The sequence below is a fragment of a genome, unplaced genomic scaffold (genome assembly GCF_019419815.1).
Source record: "Pyrus x bretschneideri cultivar Hongxiangsu unplaced genomic scaffold, Pyrus_bretschneideri_v1 Contig22, whole genome shotgun sequence".
Lineage (NCBI taxonomy): Eukaryota > Viridiplantae > Streptophyta > Magnoliopsida > Rosales > Rosaceae > Pyrus > Pyrus x bretschneideri.
The window spans coordinates 6,338,768-6,357,876 of NW_025999524.1; the positions used below are offsets into that span (position 1 = coordinate 6,338,768).

General features: G+C 38.0%; 2 protein-coding genes across 8 annotated transcripts; one reads left to right on the forward strand and one right to left on the reverse strand.

The window, feature by feature from the left end:
* The first annotated feature begins 4,563 nt into the window (after positions 1-4,563).
* Positions 4,564-6,387, forward strand: LOC125477529 (protein ASPARTIC PROTEASE IN GUARD CELL 2-like). The gene has a single exon (XM_048584702.1). The coding sequence runs from the start codon at positions 4,586-4,588 to the stop codon at positions 6,230-6,232; it is 1,647 nt and encodes a 548-aa protein (XP_048440659.1). The 5' UTR covers positions 4,564-4,585; the 3' UTR covers positions 6,233-6,387.
* Positions 6,388-10,700: 4,313 nt separating this feature from the next.
* LOC103943238 (helicase-like transcription factor CHR28) lies at positions 10,701-18,730 on the reverse strand. 7 transcript variants are annotated; one of them, XM_048584916.1, is made up of 13 exons: positions 18,563-18,730; positions 18,111-18,226; positions 17,122-17,252; positions 16,834-17,032; positions 16,228-16,742; positions 15,624-15,695; positions 15,460-15,537; positions 14,467-15,373; positions 13,726-13,856; positions 13,170-13,391; positions 11,710-12,246; positions 11,358-11,567; positions 10,701-11,126 (listed from the first exon to the last, which is right to left on the reverse strand). In XM_048584916.1, exons 3-13 carry the CDS (start codon positions 17,230-17,232, stop codon positions 11,022-11,024), a joined length of 3,087 nt encoding a protein of 1,028 aa, XP_048440873.1. In that variant the 5' UTR covers positions 17,233-17,252; positions 18,111-18,226; positions 18,563-18,730; the 3' UTR covers positions 10,701-11,021. The 7 variants fall into 7 exon arrangements, with proteins under 7 accessions (XP_048440873.1, XP_048440872.1, XP_048440875.1 ...); XM_048584915.1 differs by having other exon boundaries at positions 17,122-17,255; XM_048584918.1 differs by lacking the exon at positions 18,563-18,730 and having other exon boundaries at positions 16,228-16,479; positions 16,654-16,742; positions 17,122-17,255; positions 18,111-18,327.
* Between the last annotated feature and the right edge of the window lie 379 nt (positions 18,731-19,109).

Genomic DNA, 19,109 nt, shown 5'->3' on the forward strand with positions numbered 1-19,109 from the left:
GCTATGGAAGTGGGATATCATCGATATTAGCTAGTGGAGAAATGCTAGTCGCTTCTGTCATTTATTTTTATAACATTACGTTTTGATTATTTTTTTTGTGATTTTAAATAAAGCCATATTATTGCTCTATATCAAGATTGATCTGTTTGATCGATCGAGGTAGATCTTTACATCAAAATGTTGATTGTCAACATATCCAAATCCATTGGAATTTCTAGCTATAACTCCAAAAGCAATTGAATATAAAAAATGCTACTCTTATCATATATTTGTACCATCATTTGTATTATCTCTTATTATCTCTAATATAGATGGACCCACATGCGTTCGTGGGTTCTTTATTAGAGAAATGATACAAATGATGGTAGAAATAGATGGTAAGTCTAGCATTACTCATTGAATATACTTTACTCGGTTATGAAATTATTATTATTGATGCTAGATTGCCCCTGCTAGTTCGGTTATGAAATTATTATTATTGATGCTAGATTGCCCCTGCTAGGCAGCTATCATCGATTGATTTTCTTTTTAGAGCGATGGTAGAGAGATCATCTTTTTAAACTATATATTTATAGATTACATGATATAATTGTATTGCTTATTTAATGAATTAAAGAAAAAATCCAACTATCAACCATTACACTATATAATCTACAAAATATAATTTTTCTAGTATTTTTTTCATTCAATTTATTCAAGTCTTATTAGATGAAATCATAGACTAAAAAGTATTCATTTAGCAAATTCTGCCAAAAGAGTGAGCTCAGCCACCATTATAGGGACAAAAAATTGGATTATAAGCAATCTTTGCTTTTAAACTAACAATGCACTCATTGACGGAGAAAGGTGGTGGCGATTTTATATTAGTTTTCATACACTAATATTCTTTATCCTACGTTAATTTCACTTCAATTAAATGTTAAACCAATTGCTCCAAAAAAAAAAAAAAAAAAAAAAAAAAGCTCTACTTTTCTAAGGTACGTACGTACCTATTGATCGTACATGTATGCAAATAACAAAATTAAGCTGAGCTATTGAAAGTTGAAACTAAATGCCTTGTCAAGCTTGCATGCCGTTCAAATGAACCATATGTATTTGTCTGTGGGAATTAGGGTTTACGGTTGCATACAACTCTCTCTCTCTCTCTCTCTCTCTCTCTCTCTCTCTCTCTCTCTCAGAATCTACATTTTGGGGGTCCCAATATTAAATACAAATTTTTTAGATAGGAACAAAGCGCGAAACGAGTAAAAGAAAAATCTGTATATTTACTTGATAGGTTTGTTGTGTACATGTTAACAGATATCAACATATATATGTCAAAGTAATCTAATGAGTGATATAGAAAGAACTCATTGAGTGATGTTGACGTAAAATGTCTAGATATGCCTAGTATGCATTTCATCGAATATTGAATAAGCACAAAATAAACTCATACCAAATATTGACGCTCAAATGAATATTTTCCAGACTCAATTGATTATGGGACAACCTTGGTTCCTATTTCCCTCTGCCCCTGATTGTTTGTGCATCCATGCTTGTTAATTGTGCGATGGAAAAGTATATGGGTAGGCTTGTCCTTCTGTGCATGGGCCCTGGCCCTGTGGGATCTGGATGAAGTACTCAACAACGTACTCATGCGCGCATGTTGATCATGTTGTGCAATCATCTTATGCGCGCGCGCGCCCGCGCCCGCGCCCCCACACACACACAGATATGGGCAAACTGTCTGACAAATAATGTGCTCGGAATGCAAGTAGGGTATGCTATATGTTATTATATAAGTGAAGGAATTTTTTATTTTTTTTCAAGTCTTCCTCCATTTGTATAATGACATATGACGTATGTATCCGTGTTCAAGATAGATTGAAAATTCTCTCTCGTTTGTACCCTTGAACTATTATCACAGTTGAAAACGATCCCTGAACTATTTTTTGGAAAATTAACCTCTCAAACTATTTGAAAGTAGTCAATTAACCTATCACCGTTAGATTCGGTAAAACTTCATCTATTTTGCCGTCAAATATTAACATGGCTTTACATTCAAGAGTGAATCACTTTGATTCGATAAATACTAGCATGTCAGATTTGATAAATATTGTATTGTGGATGATAATGACTTCCTTTTAAAGCATGCGTCTAAAGTTTATAATCGAAAAGTGTTTGAAAGGTTGAAGGAAGAATGGATAAATGTCAAACGGGCTCAAAGTTGAAGAAAGGGGAAGTGACAATTAATTTCCTATGTATGTGGTCATGAAAAAAAATTGGTGATGTTGAGAGATTTTTAGTTAAGTTCAATCTACAAACCTATGAGGGCACATACGAGTGTCAAAAATTTTAGTTCGTTGGAACTCTTTGTCAACATATTATTAAAATTCTTATTCATCTAGACATTGATGTCATACAATCCCACTATAGAAAGATGGAAGCAAGGAGCAAACAAGTTTAGGGTTATGGTGGAACAAGCAGAGGCATTGAGACTTAGCCATATGTGTCGTAGAGCTATTAAATAAGCTTGTTGTGCATCGTCTTCAAATGAGGCATACACAATTTACATGGAAGCTTTAAATGAACACAAATTACATGACAATTCAAAAAACATGAACACAGAAACTTTCAATTCGGCTTTCTATAACCTACGATTCCATGCGCCAGCTTTAATCTTCCATCAAGAGTCGATACTAATTCTTCGACTGAGATGCAAAAACTTTACGCAAGAACAAAGTACATGGGTTTGGATTTCAGTTTATGATCATCTTGTTAAGGAAGTCAACTTTCTCAGAAAAGTATTCCATCAATTCATCCTTGGTTACCTAGACAAAATCCTCGCACTTCCCAATGCCAAACGTTGATTGCAATTGTAATCACTTCACACTTGAAAAAATTTCAAGAATTGTTGAAAAAATTGGGTGGGGGAAATGAAATTGTGATTAATACACATGATCGACAAGCAACGCCAAAATACATTTTAACATTTGTCGTGGGTTTCACTTTTTATTTTATTTTAAATACATTGCAAACTGGATTGTTGATAAATTTGTGGCTGTAGGAATCTCAAACAAGCTTGGCTTGATAGGGTTTTGCTATGGAGGTAGCGAAGTGTGAATGAGTTGCAGGAAGAATTTATATCCAAGGGGAATTGGAGACATCATCGGCAAAAGACGGGAAGTATTTTTTCAGGTTTTAGTTTATTTTTTTATGTTGGATATTCCAACATTTGATTTTTTTTTTCTTTTTTCTTTTTTGGTCCCTTAATCCTATTTCATTATAAGAGATAAGCTCTACATCACTCATAATCAAGACTATTGGATATTGTACTAGAACATGTATTCAGTGTTTGTGTTAAAAGAAAGAAACATAATATAATAGTGCCTACTTATTTTAACACTACTGAGTACATTATATATCATAGAAATTTTGTTGTTTATAATAATACACATTCTATCACACTTTTAAACCTCCAATGGTGTCTATCTAAAGCTTATGGAAAAGGCTAACTATATATATAAGGAAAATAAATATTTGTAGCAAGATACACTTAATTGTGATCATGCATCTTTGTTGTGAAAGTGTTATCTCTCGCAATACAATATTCTATTATTTGTCAAAAATAAAAAACAGAATTGTTTTCTCATTTAATTTTTAATTTTTTTTCCATCATTTTCCCTTCTTTTTCTGAAAAAATGTTTATATCTATATCTTATATGTGCGTGAATGATATCCGTCCAACATTATTGGCATAACATGGACACAAAATAAGCTAGAATATGTTAGTCTAATATGAAACTCTCAATAAATGAGAAAACTTGAGTCCATAGATGGAATGATATGATACAACTTTATATCACACTAAAGGTTGCTTATATAGGGCCCCTTAGCCACGCACCATTTACAAATAGGAAACAGATTAAAGAAGTAACAAAACACGGAAAACACTTAAAATTTTTAACGTCTCGTTTTGGACTAGTAAACAATGGAATTCGGCCAAAGTTGTCACTACATCATGACAAAACGGTGAGCCTTCTTTGCGTTGCCGTTCTCTTTGAAACGGTGGGTCACAAACCAAATCAAACACCGAAACCCAAATCTTTATATATACTACAATGCTTGAGCTTTGCTGTGGATTTTACGCATTCTTAAACTTCCATTCGATCGTCTCAGCCGTCTATTATACATCAATTACAACTTGATGGATGGCATCCTGTGGTGAAGCTGTCACTCAATTAATCCAAAAGGAAAAAGAACTGAGAAAGTAAAGTTGAAGAAACGTCGCTATAGCTACCAGCTAACCTAGAACATGAGTCAAGATAGTAGACTTCCCTCTCATGTCATCAATTAATCGAAAATGGAATATGAAAACAAAAGAGACCCGAGCCCATCGATCATGGGCAAATGGGGAATCACACAATTATTCCATCTCACCTTTTCGATCTCTCTCCCTCTATATATGCGATTGCATATACAAATCCCAAACCAAATAATCCTACAACCCATCTCCCAACTATTTCAAACCCAAATTGCAAGAAAGGAATAGCTTTTTATACTTAATACAGTACGTAGGAGTTAGGAGTAGGCTTAAAGACAAGCCATGGCAGCCGTACGCGTGAAAGCAGCAGTAACACTATTACTACTGCTAACGGTGGCCGCTCTCCTCCTCCTAATTAGCAGCTGCGCCGCCGCCGCCGCCGCCACCATCACCACCATCACCAATTCTACAACTGCTTACCCAACGTACCCTGATTTTCAAGAGCTGAACGTGAAAGAAACAGTCATGACGATTCAAATAAATAGCAGGGCACCTAGGGCTGCATACAACGTCACCAGAAGTACCACCACCGGCAGCAAATTAAATGATGATGATGATAAAGATGAATTAGATCATGAAGAAGAAGAAGAAGAAGAAGATGAAAGAAGGACTAATGGCGGATCCGGAGGAGAAAAATGGAAGTTGAAGGTGGTTCACAGAGATAAGATGTCGTCGCAATATTCAAACAGGAATGGGAATGGCGGCAGCCATACGTCTCATAGCCACCTTTTCCGTGCACGCATGAAAAGGGATGCCAAAAGGGTTGCTAGCCTCACGAGGCGCCTCCTCAACGACTCAAACTCAGAGTTAGAGTCGTTGGATTTTGGGTCGGGGGTGGTGTCGGGTATGGAGCAAGGGAGCGGAGAATACTTCGTGAGGATAGGAGTGGGGAGCCCGCCACGAAACCAATACATGGTTATTGACTCCGGCAGTGACATCGTGTGGGTTCAGTGCCAGCCTTGTACCGAGTGTTACCACCAGTCCGACCCTATCTTTGACCCCGCCCGCTCTGCTTCCTATTCTGGCGTCTCCTGCGACTCCTCCCTCTGCGGCCGCCTCCAGAACCCCGGTTGCCACTCCGGTCGATGCCGCTACGAGGCCTCCTACGGCGACGGATCCTACACCCAGGGCACGCTTGCCCTGGAAACTCTTACCTTGGGCCGCGCCCTCATCCGAAACGTCGCCATCGGCTGCGGCCACATGAATCGCGGCATGTTTGTGGGAGCTGCTGGTCTCTTGGGCCTTGGAGGCGGGCCCATGTCTTTTGTCGGTCAGCTCGCCGGCCTGACCGGAGGTGCCTTCACTTACTGTTTAGTCAGCCGTGGCGGCCGCTCTAGTACTACAAGTACTAACGTAGCCGGCGGAGGAGGAGGAGGGTCCCTGGAGTTCGGTCGTGGGGCGATGCCCGTGGGTGCTTCGTGGGTCCCGCTGATCCGGAACCCGCAGGCCCCGAGTTTCTATCTTGTGGGGCTGGCGGGTCTAGGAGTTGGAGGGATGCGGGTACCCATATCCGGAGATGTATTCGGCCAAACCGAGATGGGGTACGGAGGGGTTGTGATGGACACGGGTACCGCCGTGACGAGGTTCCCTACGTTGGCTTACGAGGCCTTCCGCGATACCTTTCTTCAGCAGACGGCCAGCCTCCCTCGGCTGTCGTCGGGAGTGTCCATTTTTGACACATGCTATGACCTGAACGGCTTCGTGTCGGTTAGGGTGCCGACCGTGTCGTTTTATTTTTCGGGTGGGCCCATCCTGACGCTTCCAGCGAGCAATTTTCTGATTCCGGTGGACGACAAAGGCACTTTTTGCTTTGCATTTGCTCCTTCGCCCTCCGGACTTTCCATAATAGGCAACATCCAGCAAGAGGGCATCCAAATTTCATTTGATGGAGCCAATGGTTTTGTAGGTTTTGGACCTAATGTCTGCTAAACTATCTATTTGTTATATTTGGTACCTAGCAGCTCCTTTTTCTCCTTTCTTTTTTTTTTTCCTTTTAATTTTGATGTTGTGCTAGAACATATGCTTAAATTCAAGTTCAACTATATAGTATTTGGACAAAACGTATATATATTGATTTCAATGAAGTGAGCTTTAGTAGATAGTCTTTTAGTTAATCTTGTCCTAAGAGGTTCTTAGGTGAAACTTTTTAAAATATGTTCGTGTGGCTTTTGTTCTTTTGAAGTGACTACATATAAAATATTGTAAATGGAGTAGTGTTTTTTTAGTGTTATTAATAAGCAAAAATGAGAGAATTTTTGCTAAAGATTGTAGTAGAACGAGATTAATGTATCGTTATGTTTATTTCTTTACTGATATTAGTCGAAAATGAGCATAGAAAAGATAGGCAATAATCTTGAGGAAAATAGTAGTCTTCTTTTCTTGTATTTATTTTTTATTTTTTATCATACATTGCATGCTCTTTATATAGAACTCTTAACGTGCAAAAGTCTACAATACAAATTAATGCATGGCAAAAGTTTACACACCAAAATTGTAAAAATCAAACTTCCACTATTTAAGCCATATAAGGCTTCTACTCTTTCATCTTTCATCTCCACACGCTTGTTTTATGTGGTCATCCACACCTATTTCATAGCACTCTCCTTGGATGCCCATATATCTATATCAGACTATCAATTACATGTTAAAACCTTGCTAGGAAAAATCTAGTAGGAAAAATCGTCGCGAAGGAAAAAGAGTACAACTTTGCTTGGATTATTGATATAGTGTTGATTATGCTTATGTTGACTCATTAAAACCTTGTCCGGAAAAAACCTATGTGAAAAATCCTTGTTGAAGGAAAAAGAGTACAGCATGTATGTGTCCTGGATGCTCCCCCTAATGTGTATCACCTCCTAATTTTGCATTCTTCACCTGGCTGATTAATAATTTGGCGCAATATGATACCATGAACTAGCTTCTGAAAGCTAGGTAACCGTATCAATTTCTCTCATTTTCTCTTTCATGTTTTTCTCTCAAATAAATAAACTTTTAATAACGAAATAGTTCTCGAGAAACAGTTGCTAAATAAATGAACAACCTCTTTAGCAACGAAAATTCGTTTAAAGGTTGTCAACAAAAAGTTTTAACGAGTCAAAATAAGCACGAATTAAAATTCTTTTGTTGCTAAATAAAAGGAACTTGAGATGACCGATGATATAAACGAATCAAACATTTCAAAAGTCAAGAAAATGAAGAGAGTCAAAAAAGAGGAAACTTCACGTTTGTGTGTCAAAAAAGAGGAAACTTCACGTTTTTGTGTGTGTGTGTGTGTAGTATGAACTAAACAAGTAAAGATGAGGAATAAATATAATAGACTATTAATAATGAGGAATGAGGATCTAAGAGACCAACAGGATCCTCTCCAGACCGTAAATCGTGTTTGTGATCAGTTTTTGTTAAGTTTTATTTGTATTTAATTTTAAATAAAAGTATCTAAAATAATTTTTTACTGCGCGATGTACGATGAACATATATAATTTACGGATCCCCAAATCCTTATAAAGAAAATCCGGATTCTCGAAGAGAAGCCCTCTTATAGTCAATATTCGCTGACCAAAAACATAGATGATCAATTGATCGTACATTTTCTAAAACATTGCCCCAATGCCAAAGGTAAAACAATAATTAACCAACAACACGACAGCTTTCTCATCCCTCTTTATCTCCTTTATCTCTTTTATCTCTCTCCCTCTTTCTCTTTGATTCAATCGATCGAGCAAGGCCGAGGCTGAGATGGAATCATGAGCTTACTTTGGCCTTTGGGAGGGAAGCAACCCCACCACCGTTTTCGTTTTGGACGTGCATGTCATGTGATACCAAGCCAACACACAGTAAGTAGTATTCACTGACTACTCACTCGAGGGTTTTCAGTTCTGGCCTACCCCACCCCAACCCAAGTTGGAGTGCATTCAAGCAATCACTTTTATAAAGGCATTCACTTTTTCATATTTTCTGTAGACATCTGAGACTCAATTACATCACTTTTGGCCCCCTTTCCCTCCTTTTTCATATTAGCAAGAAAATCACTTGTAACTATTTCGCTTTCAATTTTTGTTTTTATTTTCAGTTTTTAAAACAATGAAACTTAAATTTAGTAAAAACTAAAATGATAATCAAACAGACTTTTGATAATGTGTTTGAATACCATAAAGATTTAAGACTTACTGAATACAAGTAGTGATTTTGTTATTCTTGTTTTCTCTTTTAATTTATTCGATCAAGGTTAGAGATAAAAAAAGGAGTAGCGGAAGGCCCTAGTTTTATCAAGTATCAACAATCCTTGGGTTGGGAATGTATCATGATGACGACTTTTATAAAAAGTCGGAATTTGTTGGTGAAAATTGCGAAAAAAATATAAGGAATAGAGGTTTTACTTTAACATTGATTGGCAATATGAGGTTGTATAAACACATACAAATTTCTTTTCTTTTTCGAGGTGAGATTGGTACTATTAACACACCTCCTCACGTGTGGCTAATTTTCTAACCTAGCACAAACCGGGTAACATGGAGCACGTGTAGCAACTTGGCTTCATACGCGGGATAATGTGCTTTGATACCATGAAGAAAGTTGATGTTCCACCAAAAACTAATTAACAATATGAAAAATAGTCTAGTTACTTATAAGTTCATACAAAGTCAATTATTATTTTTATGTGAGATTGATGCTCTGAACATAATCAATAAAAGTAATATATGACTAAATGACTCACTCGTCGATTGTAAGTTTAGCTTAGCTTTGCTCGTTTGGGATATGCAATACAACTTTCAATTTTCCTTGCAGGTCGACCAGTACTGCTCAACATTTTACTGGAGACTGGAGAGTGGAATTAAAGAGCTCAAGACATCAACTTTTCCTCACTAGGACTAGGTTCTTCTTCTCATCATAATATTGTTAATTGAATGTGATGTATTTTGTATGTAACAGGAACTTTCTTGGATACTCTTGATATTTTAGCCATTATATCTTTATTTGATAATATACTTGAGTACTGGATACTCCGAAGCACCCAAGAATTTTTTATATAACCCATGTTCCTTTTGTTGCTTAATTCTTCAGATGTATAACAACCCAGAAACAAATAGTTACCCAAGTTCGGATAATAATACAATAATTGACTTCACACAAATCAAATAGCAAACACAAAATTAAAAGATTTTACCAGACTGTTTGGGCCCGAAATAATATTGTTGGGCCGAGCAGAAGGTTGTGCTCGCCCCAAGGCTATGTCAAATGCTATGAGCCGAATGATGAATTCCAGGCCGGTTAACAAGGTCGGTCGAGTCCTACCCTAAGAAGGAGTAGTCCAGTTGAACAGAGGGGGTCGAGGAAGTCCTGGTGCAACCAGGATATCCTGCCGGCAGAGAACAAAGCCTCAGAAAAGGGAAAAAATCAAAGTCCTAGTGGGAGTAGGTCTGTTCGAAGTAGAGTTGGAACGGGACAAGGACTCCCAATCCGGATAAGGGTGCGATTCGATCTCAAGGAATGGGGGCTATAAATACAAAAAAATCATGCAATACAGAGGACCTTCGATTCAACAGACAATTGCCCTGCGCAAAGCCTCTCATACTTCTTGAGATTTTTCCTTTTCTTTTTCACCAACACACCTTCAATTTGGATAAACAGCACTGTGGAGGCACCCGACGAACACCTTCAGTTTGGATAAACAACACTGTCACCGTAGAATCAACCGACCGAGGAGCATCTTCAGTTTGGATAAACAGCACTGCGTCGAAGCCGACTGGTTAGCTATCCAAGTCTCGGCCGAGAAGAGTTTTCGAATCCTTGTTGGCAGGGGTCACCTTGTTAGCTCTCTTGGCGTAGCAAGGTGTCACGAGTTCGTTATTCGGTGTGCTGGACGCCGAATGATTTTATGATTGGATACTCACAAGTGAGTTTCAGAGTTCGGCATTCTGATGGCCGAACTACATTCACCATCAAGACCTACATCACCTTTGAGTACTTGTGTCAATTCGACGTGCTTATACTCTTACGAATATAATCACAGTGATCGAATCGGGCGCCGACGATTTGTGAACTTCGCAGAACTGGCAGCCTTGTCTTCAGGCTCTAGAACCCAAAGACAAAGAGTGTTCCTTCCTCGGTCGCAGTCGCAAGATAAAGAACTCAACAACGCGCTCGACGCGACATCAACGAATTTTACTTCTCGACCGAGCTCGGCCGACGAGTTGACACGCCCCACATTCAACCGAAGGACGTAGTTAGCTTACAGGTTTTTGTAATTTTTAGGGTCAACACAGACTTAATAGAGTATTATGCTTCTGGTGTGAAACCAAGAGCTGCTACCAAATTCAGATTCCGGATATAGTCGCAAATATTATCACATAAAACAACATTTATCATGTTATTAACAAAAATAAAACGAAGGAAGGCATACTACTAGTACAGTCTTTTTGTATAATAAAATAGATTAGAAAATATTCACAGTCAGTCACCCTAGCCCTATGCTCGCTCGCTCCTCACCACTTAATGGGAACAAAAATGCCGTCTTCGGCCCGGGAAGTTAAAAAAAAAAAACAGATGCAGGTTCGGATGCAAATCATCCATTAGTCCCATAAGAGCCTACATTATCGGGCACTACTACTACAACTGCTACTGCTACAATTCTCAAAAACTTTGTTTCCTGATCAGCTTTTCTTTGAGACAGCAAAGATACCCAAGCCAAAAGCACGATTGTGAATCGCTTGGTTGTGTTCTAGACCATAAATAGGTACCTCAGATCCTCGACAGTCAGACGTGTAGCAGAGCCCCCACCATGATCTTCACCAAAAGCAGATGCCACCATTTTTCTCTTTTCTTCCTGCAAAACATGGTAGTCAATGACACAATATGACGACTTAGATCTGACATAAGTTCCGTTTGGATATTTCATGTGAGCCTAAAAGATACATATTTCCTAAATATAACAGAAAAAACAGTAACCTTTTCTCTTTACAAATCAGAACTAGGCGGAAAAGAAAACCAAAAGAAAAAGTACATCGGCACAGCAAATCGAATATGGAAGGCAGAAATAGTAAATGCAAGATCATACCTGTAAAGCTAATATCCTGTCCTCCACTGTATCCTTAATTGTGAAACGTGTTACAGTAACAGGTCGGGTCTGTCCAATTCTATGTGCCCGATCAATAGCTTGATCTTCAGTAGTTGGATTCCACCACAGGTCCAAAAGGATAACATGACATGCAGCAACCATGTTGAGACCAAGGTTTCCAGCCTTTAGTGACATGAGCATAACAATGATCTACAAAATATTTCAACCATTAAAGATGTTAAAATCAATGACCAGATTGAGGTAGGAAAAGGGTTAACCATGTAAAAATGAACAACTAAAGTAGAAGCAGTTCTGCATTATTTGAGCAATTTATCAAGACAAGGACCAAAACCTCAGGATCAGTGTTAAAATCTTTGACAGCCCTGTCTCTTGATGCCAGACTCATTGTACCATCAAGCCTTCTGTACTGTATACAATACTCGTTCAATGATGCCTCAACTAAATCCAACATGCCAGTCCACTGGGAGAAAATAATCGTTTTGATTGGTCCATTATTTGGTGAGCTTGAAAAGCCAGAATATATACTATCTGTGATTTCGGTTCCAAAAGCAGGGTCTCCATTGCTTCCAGTAGAGTTATGTTCCAAATGTGACTGCAAAATCTCAATAATAGCTCTGACTTTAGATGAACTATACTCATTTTGTAACACAATTGATTTCTCGCCCAACTCAGAATTCATCGGAGTACCATCAAGATTATTGGAGAGGCAACTTATGAGAGTGGATTTGGAGAAAACAACATCAGAACCAACTTGTTCTTTACATCCAGCATCAGGGCATGTACTGTCATCACCCGTCAAGTGTTCTGAAACACACTGATAGCAGAATACATGGCCACACATAGTAACAACAGGGCCTTCAGGTGGATCCTGCCAAAAGCATCAAATACTAGGAAGAATTAAAAAGGCCCACCCAATGTTCTTTTAATAATCTGACACTTACAATTCGCAAAGAGAATCTTCAGCACAAAAATTTCCTAGTTAAGTGCATCGAGATTCCTCCCAACTCCCCAAAACCAGTTTTTTTTTTTTTTTTTTTTTTTCTTTTTCTTTCAAACGTCCCAAAACCAGTTAAGCGTGACTATACTTTTCTTTCAACGTTTTAAAGTCATTTTGGCTTAAAACAATGTGTTAGACACACAAGAAAGACTTCTACAATTCAGGAGAGATAAATGCTTAAGTATATAATAATTAACAAGAGCTAAGAAAGGAAGTCAATGGTTTCAATCTTAAGCATCATGATGCAAAGGAATTATTTATTATAAGGTTTCATTGCAATCATGCACAGTATACTGGGAAAATTAGAAAAGGAGACACTGACCTTCTCTAGGTCCCGTGCTACTAACAGCTATAAAACCTAATTGTCTCAAATAACATATTTTCAGATAGGAGAAATAAATCGAGAAAATGACAAAAGAAAACAAATTGCTTTGCTTTAAACTAATCGAAATGCAGACACCAATTTCACATAGTAAGTACAAGCACTATATCTCCTACAATTGGCTGAGCCCTTAACTAAAAGCATATAGTATTTATACTATATCATAGCAGAACAAAGATTTATAGGAACTATCCTAAACAGGAAGTGCAAAGAGTAGAAACACTCTGCATTTAATATTGGAACAGGCAGTCATCAAAGCCTTCCACGTGTGCACGACGAAGCTGAACGGTTCCAAAACAGTTGTTTTCATATTAACTTAACATAATTTTTTTTTTTTTTAAGTCTACAAAGATTTACAAGCCTTTATAAGCTACAAGGGAAATATGTTGGGAAGGGTTTCAAGAAAGCTCACTTTGCATACACGACAAATGGCCAATGAAGTTTCCAGAAGATGCAAAAGATGGGAAATCATATCCTTTGGGAGTCGCCTTGCCATTTGCACAGAATCTTTCCCGACACAGTCAGAGTCATATGCTTTAACAAGCTGAGGGTGGTCACAAGCTTGCCGGAGGCGCAAAAGCATCAAAAGAATATTTGCATAGTTTTGATTCACTGTGCCAGCAGCGGCATATGCCTGCAAGACACTCACACAATACATATCAGCATACGAATATCTATAAACCCAAATTAAATCTTCATGAGATCACAAACGAATCTTCCTCAAAACTGCAGGTTTCCACAAACTGCAGGTTGTAAATATTATAGCATGGAATTCCTACCTGTACCAGTCTGCAATTTAATCTACCTCAAAAAATCCAACTAAGTAGCATGTATAGGGTCCATTAGAACAGCGCAGATCTATTTCCCATTAATAAATCCACCAGCAGTATTTGTCACTTACATCTCAAATTACTCAAAAGAAATATCAGATGTCTCAAGTAGAATAAAAAGAAAGAAACGGAATGCACCTTGAACTTAGTGCGTGAATCAGCTTCTAGCTTGGTATAGAAAGCACGCTCCTCAGATGAGAACTCCACTTTACTCAAGTTTATTGTTTTTGGTGGTAACTCAATTATAGGTTGCCCATCGATCAATGTTCCTGCATAAAATAAATAATTATGAAAAGCACCAATGAGTTTAAGTCAAAATTACTCCAAATTGTCAAACTAGACGAGCACAACCACAACTGCATTAGTTCACAGAGTCAAACAATAACAGACTTTATTAATAACCTACATACACGGTGACAAACAATTTCTAGTAACATGTTTGTCCAAACAGTATGTAAAGAACTAGAATAAATTGATCAGATAAACTACCACATCACAAAATAAACTTGAACAGAAATGCACAATAGTAAATCAGAACTAGTTAAGAATATTTTCATAAAAAAATAAACAACAAAATACCATAACGTAATTGGGCACACAACTGAAACAACTGAATAATGAAACAAAAGATGTTTTAAGCAAGTCCAAATTACAAAGCATGGCTTAAGACCATACTATTTTTGCCAATATTTCTCAGCCAGAAAATATCCCCTTTCTCAATATGGAATTCTGAAACTCACAGAAAGTGGTTGCCTAGTTCAATATGAGAAAGCAAAGCCTCATGTGTAAGACATCCAACTTGATGGATTAGTAAAAGTGCACAAATATAAACATCCACCAACTATCAAGCAAATCAAATAACCTGAACAGTATATTCACCTTTTGTTCGGCGCAACATTATAGCCCTCAGAACTGCCTGGAGCTTCTTATATCCTTGGATCGAATTTCTCGATATTGGAACCTTAATGGTACTGTAAAATGACTTATATACAGCATAGGGGTCATATCTAAGAAATCTAAAGTAACTGTATAAATCATCAATTGTATTTTGTATAGGAGTACCAGACAAACACCACCTTCTTTTTGCTCGAAGGCTACAACACGCTCTAGCCACTTGAGTTCTGTGATTCTTAATCGTCTGAGCTTCATCTAGTATCACCCTAAACCAACCCACTTTTGCAAGTGCACCAGAACCGCAATCAATAGATGAACTGTCAATTCCTTTTTTGCCCCTCTTTCTCTTCTTATTAACAACCGAAGCCTTTTTTCTCTTCTTATCACTTGAAAAATCGGAATGTACTCCATAAGTTTCCCCATTTTTCTCATCAGGTTCATCGTCATCAACTAAAGGTTGTTTTGGGACTTCATTGGTTACAATAGCATATGTTGTGAGAATCACGTCATAGCTAGCCAGTTCTTCAGGATTCTTCGTCCGGCTGCCTCCATGATAAATAAGGACACGCAGCTTTGCTTCCTCTGCAACCTTTTCATCCAGCTCCCTAGCCCACTGTCGAAGAACACTTGCTGGACACACAACCAATGTACCCGCTGCTGGCCTCTGCTTTCTGATTGACCGTGAAGATGTACTAACTTCTGGAATTGATCGAAGATGATCAGGTTGCTCAGTTTTATTCAATTTATCCAAACCACCGTTGGGATTGTCCTCATCGTCATCCAAATTTAAAGCTTCAGTTTTCTGATTGCCTAACTCTCTAGATTTTGATTTTGAATCCAAATACTTCTGCATTTGTATAAGGGAAATCATTGAAATGGTCTTACCAAGGCCCTGTAAGATAAAAGCATTATGAATACAAGTAGCGCATAAATATGTACATTAAGCTTAGATTTTGAGGTCAGAAGTTATTGAATAACCTGATCATCTGCTAAGATTCCACCTAGACAATGCAGACTTCTAGTTTCCTTTTGAAGCATCCATGCCAGAGCAATTTTCTATGGGCATAAACTTAACTTGAGTTCATGAAAATGATGAATTCAAGAGAATGATGAAAGCAATAATTATAAAAAGAGAGAAAAACCTGATGTCGTAGAAGAGGGACAGACAGAAGACCATCAGGTAAAGTAGCTTCAACTTTTGGTTGATTGAGATCCTGCAAGAACCAAACTTCCTTTAACGAGGATTCCTTGTTCTGCAAGATTGCAACTAAGACAACAATATCTAGGACCAATCCTGTTAAGATTTTAATTGCTACACCCTGGTACAATCGCAATTAATGAGATCTGTCTTACCCATAAATTCCTCAACAACTTTAAGAAATAGCATAAACCCACCATCTCTCTGTATAATTACGACAACATGGAAGGAAAGATGACGATAGATATTTTTTATTACTAGCACAACATGAGAAAGGGACATACTTGTTCCCTTTCAAACTGGTTTTGGCCCCAAAGATTCGTACCTTGAAATTAATTCTTTCTTACCAAAAGACTACTGAACAAAATTCATTTTGCACAATACATGGTTTTGGCCCCTTTTGGGTTTCTGATCGTGTTAAGGTTTCTTCACAAATGTTCAATCCCTGATAATTTTTCTTTTACTGAACCTCACAAAGAAATCAAGACTAAATTGCATACTGCACCAATAATAGCAATGGAACAATGTCAGAAATGGTACGGAAATACCTCTAATGCTGCTTGATATATCAGTCTCTCATCACTGCCAGCCACCCTATCGTCACCTGTCCCACCATGGTATGCAGGGTCACTTGAACTAGCAAACTGTGAAGTGGAAAATGACTTTCCATGCATGAAAGAGGGAGGCTGGCCCCTACTCCCACTGCTCTCAGACCTATTAAATTCATTGTCATAGCCCCTACTTGAATAGTCTCTCATAAGGCCCTTGCCATTAGTTGCATAAGTACTTGGTGCCGATAGCTGCATAGACGGCGGAAGGGTCCTCTTATGAGCTTCATAGTCCTTAACAGAAATATTATAAATTTGTGAATGATTACTTTGAGGCCGTTCTGCATAACCATTATGTGCTCGAGCAGCATGTCGATTTGAGGTTCTTATATCATCACTTGAACTGGGATTAAAATTCTGTTTCACCTGTGTGTGCTGATTAATATTAGGAGAGTTGCCATTAGAAGCATATGCTCTTCTAGGAGAAGGCACGTTTCTAGACTGCCCAAAATAATCTGCAAATTTCACCGATTGTCATGTAATTAATGGTACCTACAACTTATTCTAAACATAGGGAGGCCATTAAAATACAAAACCCAATCTAACCTCTACTCCTTGGATTTGAGCCAGGTCCAGATAGCGAGCTTGGAAGAACTCTGCTGTTGCCATATTCCCTTTCTTCTATCTCTAATTCACTATCCGATGAACTAATATCTATAAATTCCCTTTGAGCCATGGAGGTTGAAAATTGAGTTTCCCTTTCTTCAGCCAACTTAGAAAGTGAATTCCTTGCAGGTAACCAAATCTGAAATTGTGAAGTATTTTTAATATCTCTTGGTGCAGCAATATAAACAGAGGAGCAACAGGTTTTACTAAAATTTAAAAGTGACTCACCACGTCTGTGCAGTATTTTGAGATTAAACTGCCAATCCATCCACTTAAAAAAGAGCAATGCCTCCAAGTTGAATCAAAGAAATCATAAAGATGATCCGCATGACCAAACATCTAAGGAAAGGGCATCCCCCCTTCTTCAAAAAACACAAGATTTATAAGTTGAGCAGATTATTTTGAAGTGCACAAAAAAAAAGAGGCAAAAAGGAAGGTTCATAAACTTTTCTGGGAATTGAAATACATTTTATATATACAATAACTACAGTACAAAACAAAAGCATATAACAAAAGTAGGTTGATTTTTCTGATTAAGGATGAAAAAGATTTCACCGAACAATGCAAGCCAGTGAAAAAGAATTTATCGCTTGACTTCATATGGGTATAACGTATACCAAGGTATATGTGCTAGGACTTAGGCAGTCGACATGAGTAATTTGATTGACCCTTGATAATCATCGAGTTTAACTGATCATTTGATTGATCATCATAAAATTTAAGTAAATTTTTCAGCATTATCTCGGGGTGAAGTTTCCAAGCAGGAACTCAGCAAAAGAGGTGGTAGACTGCTCGCTAGCTAGGGAACCCTGATGTTAATAGTAAACCTAAACCAAAAGGATAAAGCTTTTCTATTGAAACTTGATGTTGCTAGTAAATCTAACCTCAAAAGCACAAAACTTTGGAATCGTATCATCACAATTCGCAAAGACCTGATTAACTTGACCCTGTCGTCTCCAAATAGGATTTTGCTTACAAAATTCTCATAACATCCTACCAAATTATAAAAAATAAATAAAAATCTCCATAGAAACCTTTGAAAATTTGAACGACTGGAACAAATTTGGAAGAGACGAAAGGTAGCCAACAAGAATATTTAAGTTAAACCCAGAAGAAAAGGACGAATTGCAAAGATGGAACATGCAGTGGGTGGCAGCTCCAGTGGGTCAATTCGTCATCAAGTTCAAAACTTTACTCATTAAAAGGAGAAATCGTACCTTCAAAAGCTACAATGGCCGATTGTCACTGCACTTGTCATACACTCGTTTATAGGGTTTGCAGCGCAGGCGAGGGGAGAATACGATAGGCGGAGACAGAGAGAGTAGTGTTGCGTCTAGAACAACGGACAATGGAAGAGATCTTGAATTAGAACTAGGAGAGTCTCAACCCCAAAATTAAAATGTAAATTAAAATAAAAGTAGGAAATTAATAAATTTAACTAATATAAAAAAGGAGGAATCTTCACTTCAACACATTTGCAAATTCATTTACTGTGGAGGATAATTAGCTTTGTATTCTTGTAACATCTCAATTTGTTTAATTAATTTTACAAGGACAAAGGGGTCATGGTATTCGATTAATAATTTTTAGTAACAAAAATTTAGTTGAACAACTGAAAACACGTGGAAGGAGAAGTTTTTGTCAGACTCGTTTTTAAAGTAAGTCTTACTAGCATTTCTCTGAGGATAATAAGTGGGGCATTTCTTGTGCTCTGGAATTTGGAGTAATTATCATGCAATGCCACCTTCTTTCTTCTTTCATCTCACTTCTTCTTGTACGAGTACGAGAGACGGTTGGATGGAGAGTGGACAAGTACAACCATGTTTGCTTGGTTCCTTCCTTGGAACAAGGAAATACATTGAGTCACAACACAACTAACACGAAACTGTCCACACGGTCGGATAAGCCTCAGAATTGGGCCAGGTCTTGGTTTCAATCGAAAGGCCCAGGCCAGCTTGCTTGGACTCCGATCCTGCCATTTGGGAGGATGGTCGAGCTCCGGTCGGGCTTAACTGCGGGCCAAACTGTGAGCCCAATATAAAAAGAGAATGGGCTGAATAAAGAAACCACTAATGAAGCTGAGAACACGGGGGTACATGTACTGATGTACATACATATCAGAAAGCACAAGAGACTCGACCAAAAAAAGAAGGCACAAGAGGCGTTAAATCTAGACCGTCAAAAATTGGGGAAAGTTACAGGGAACAAACATGGAT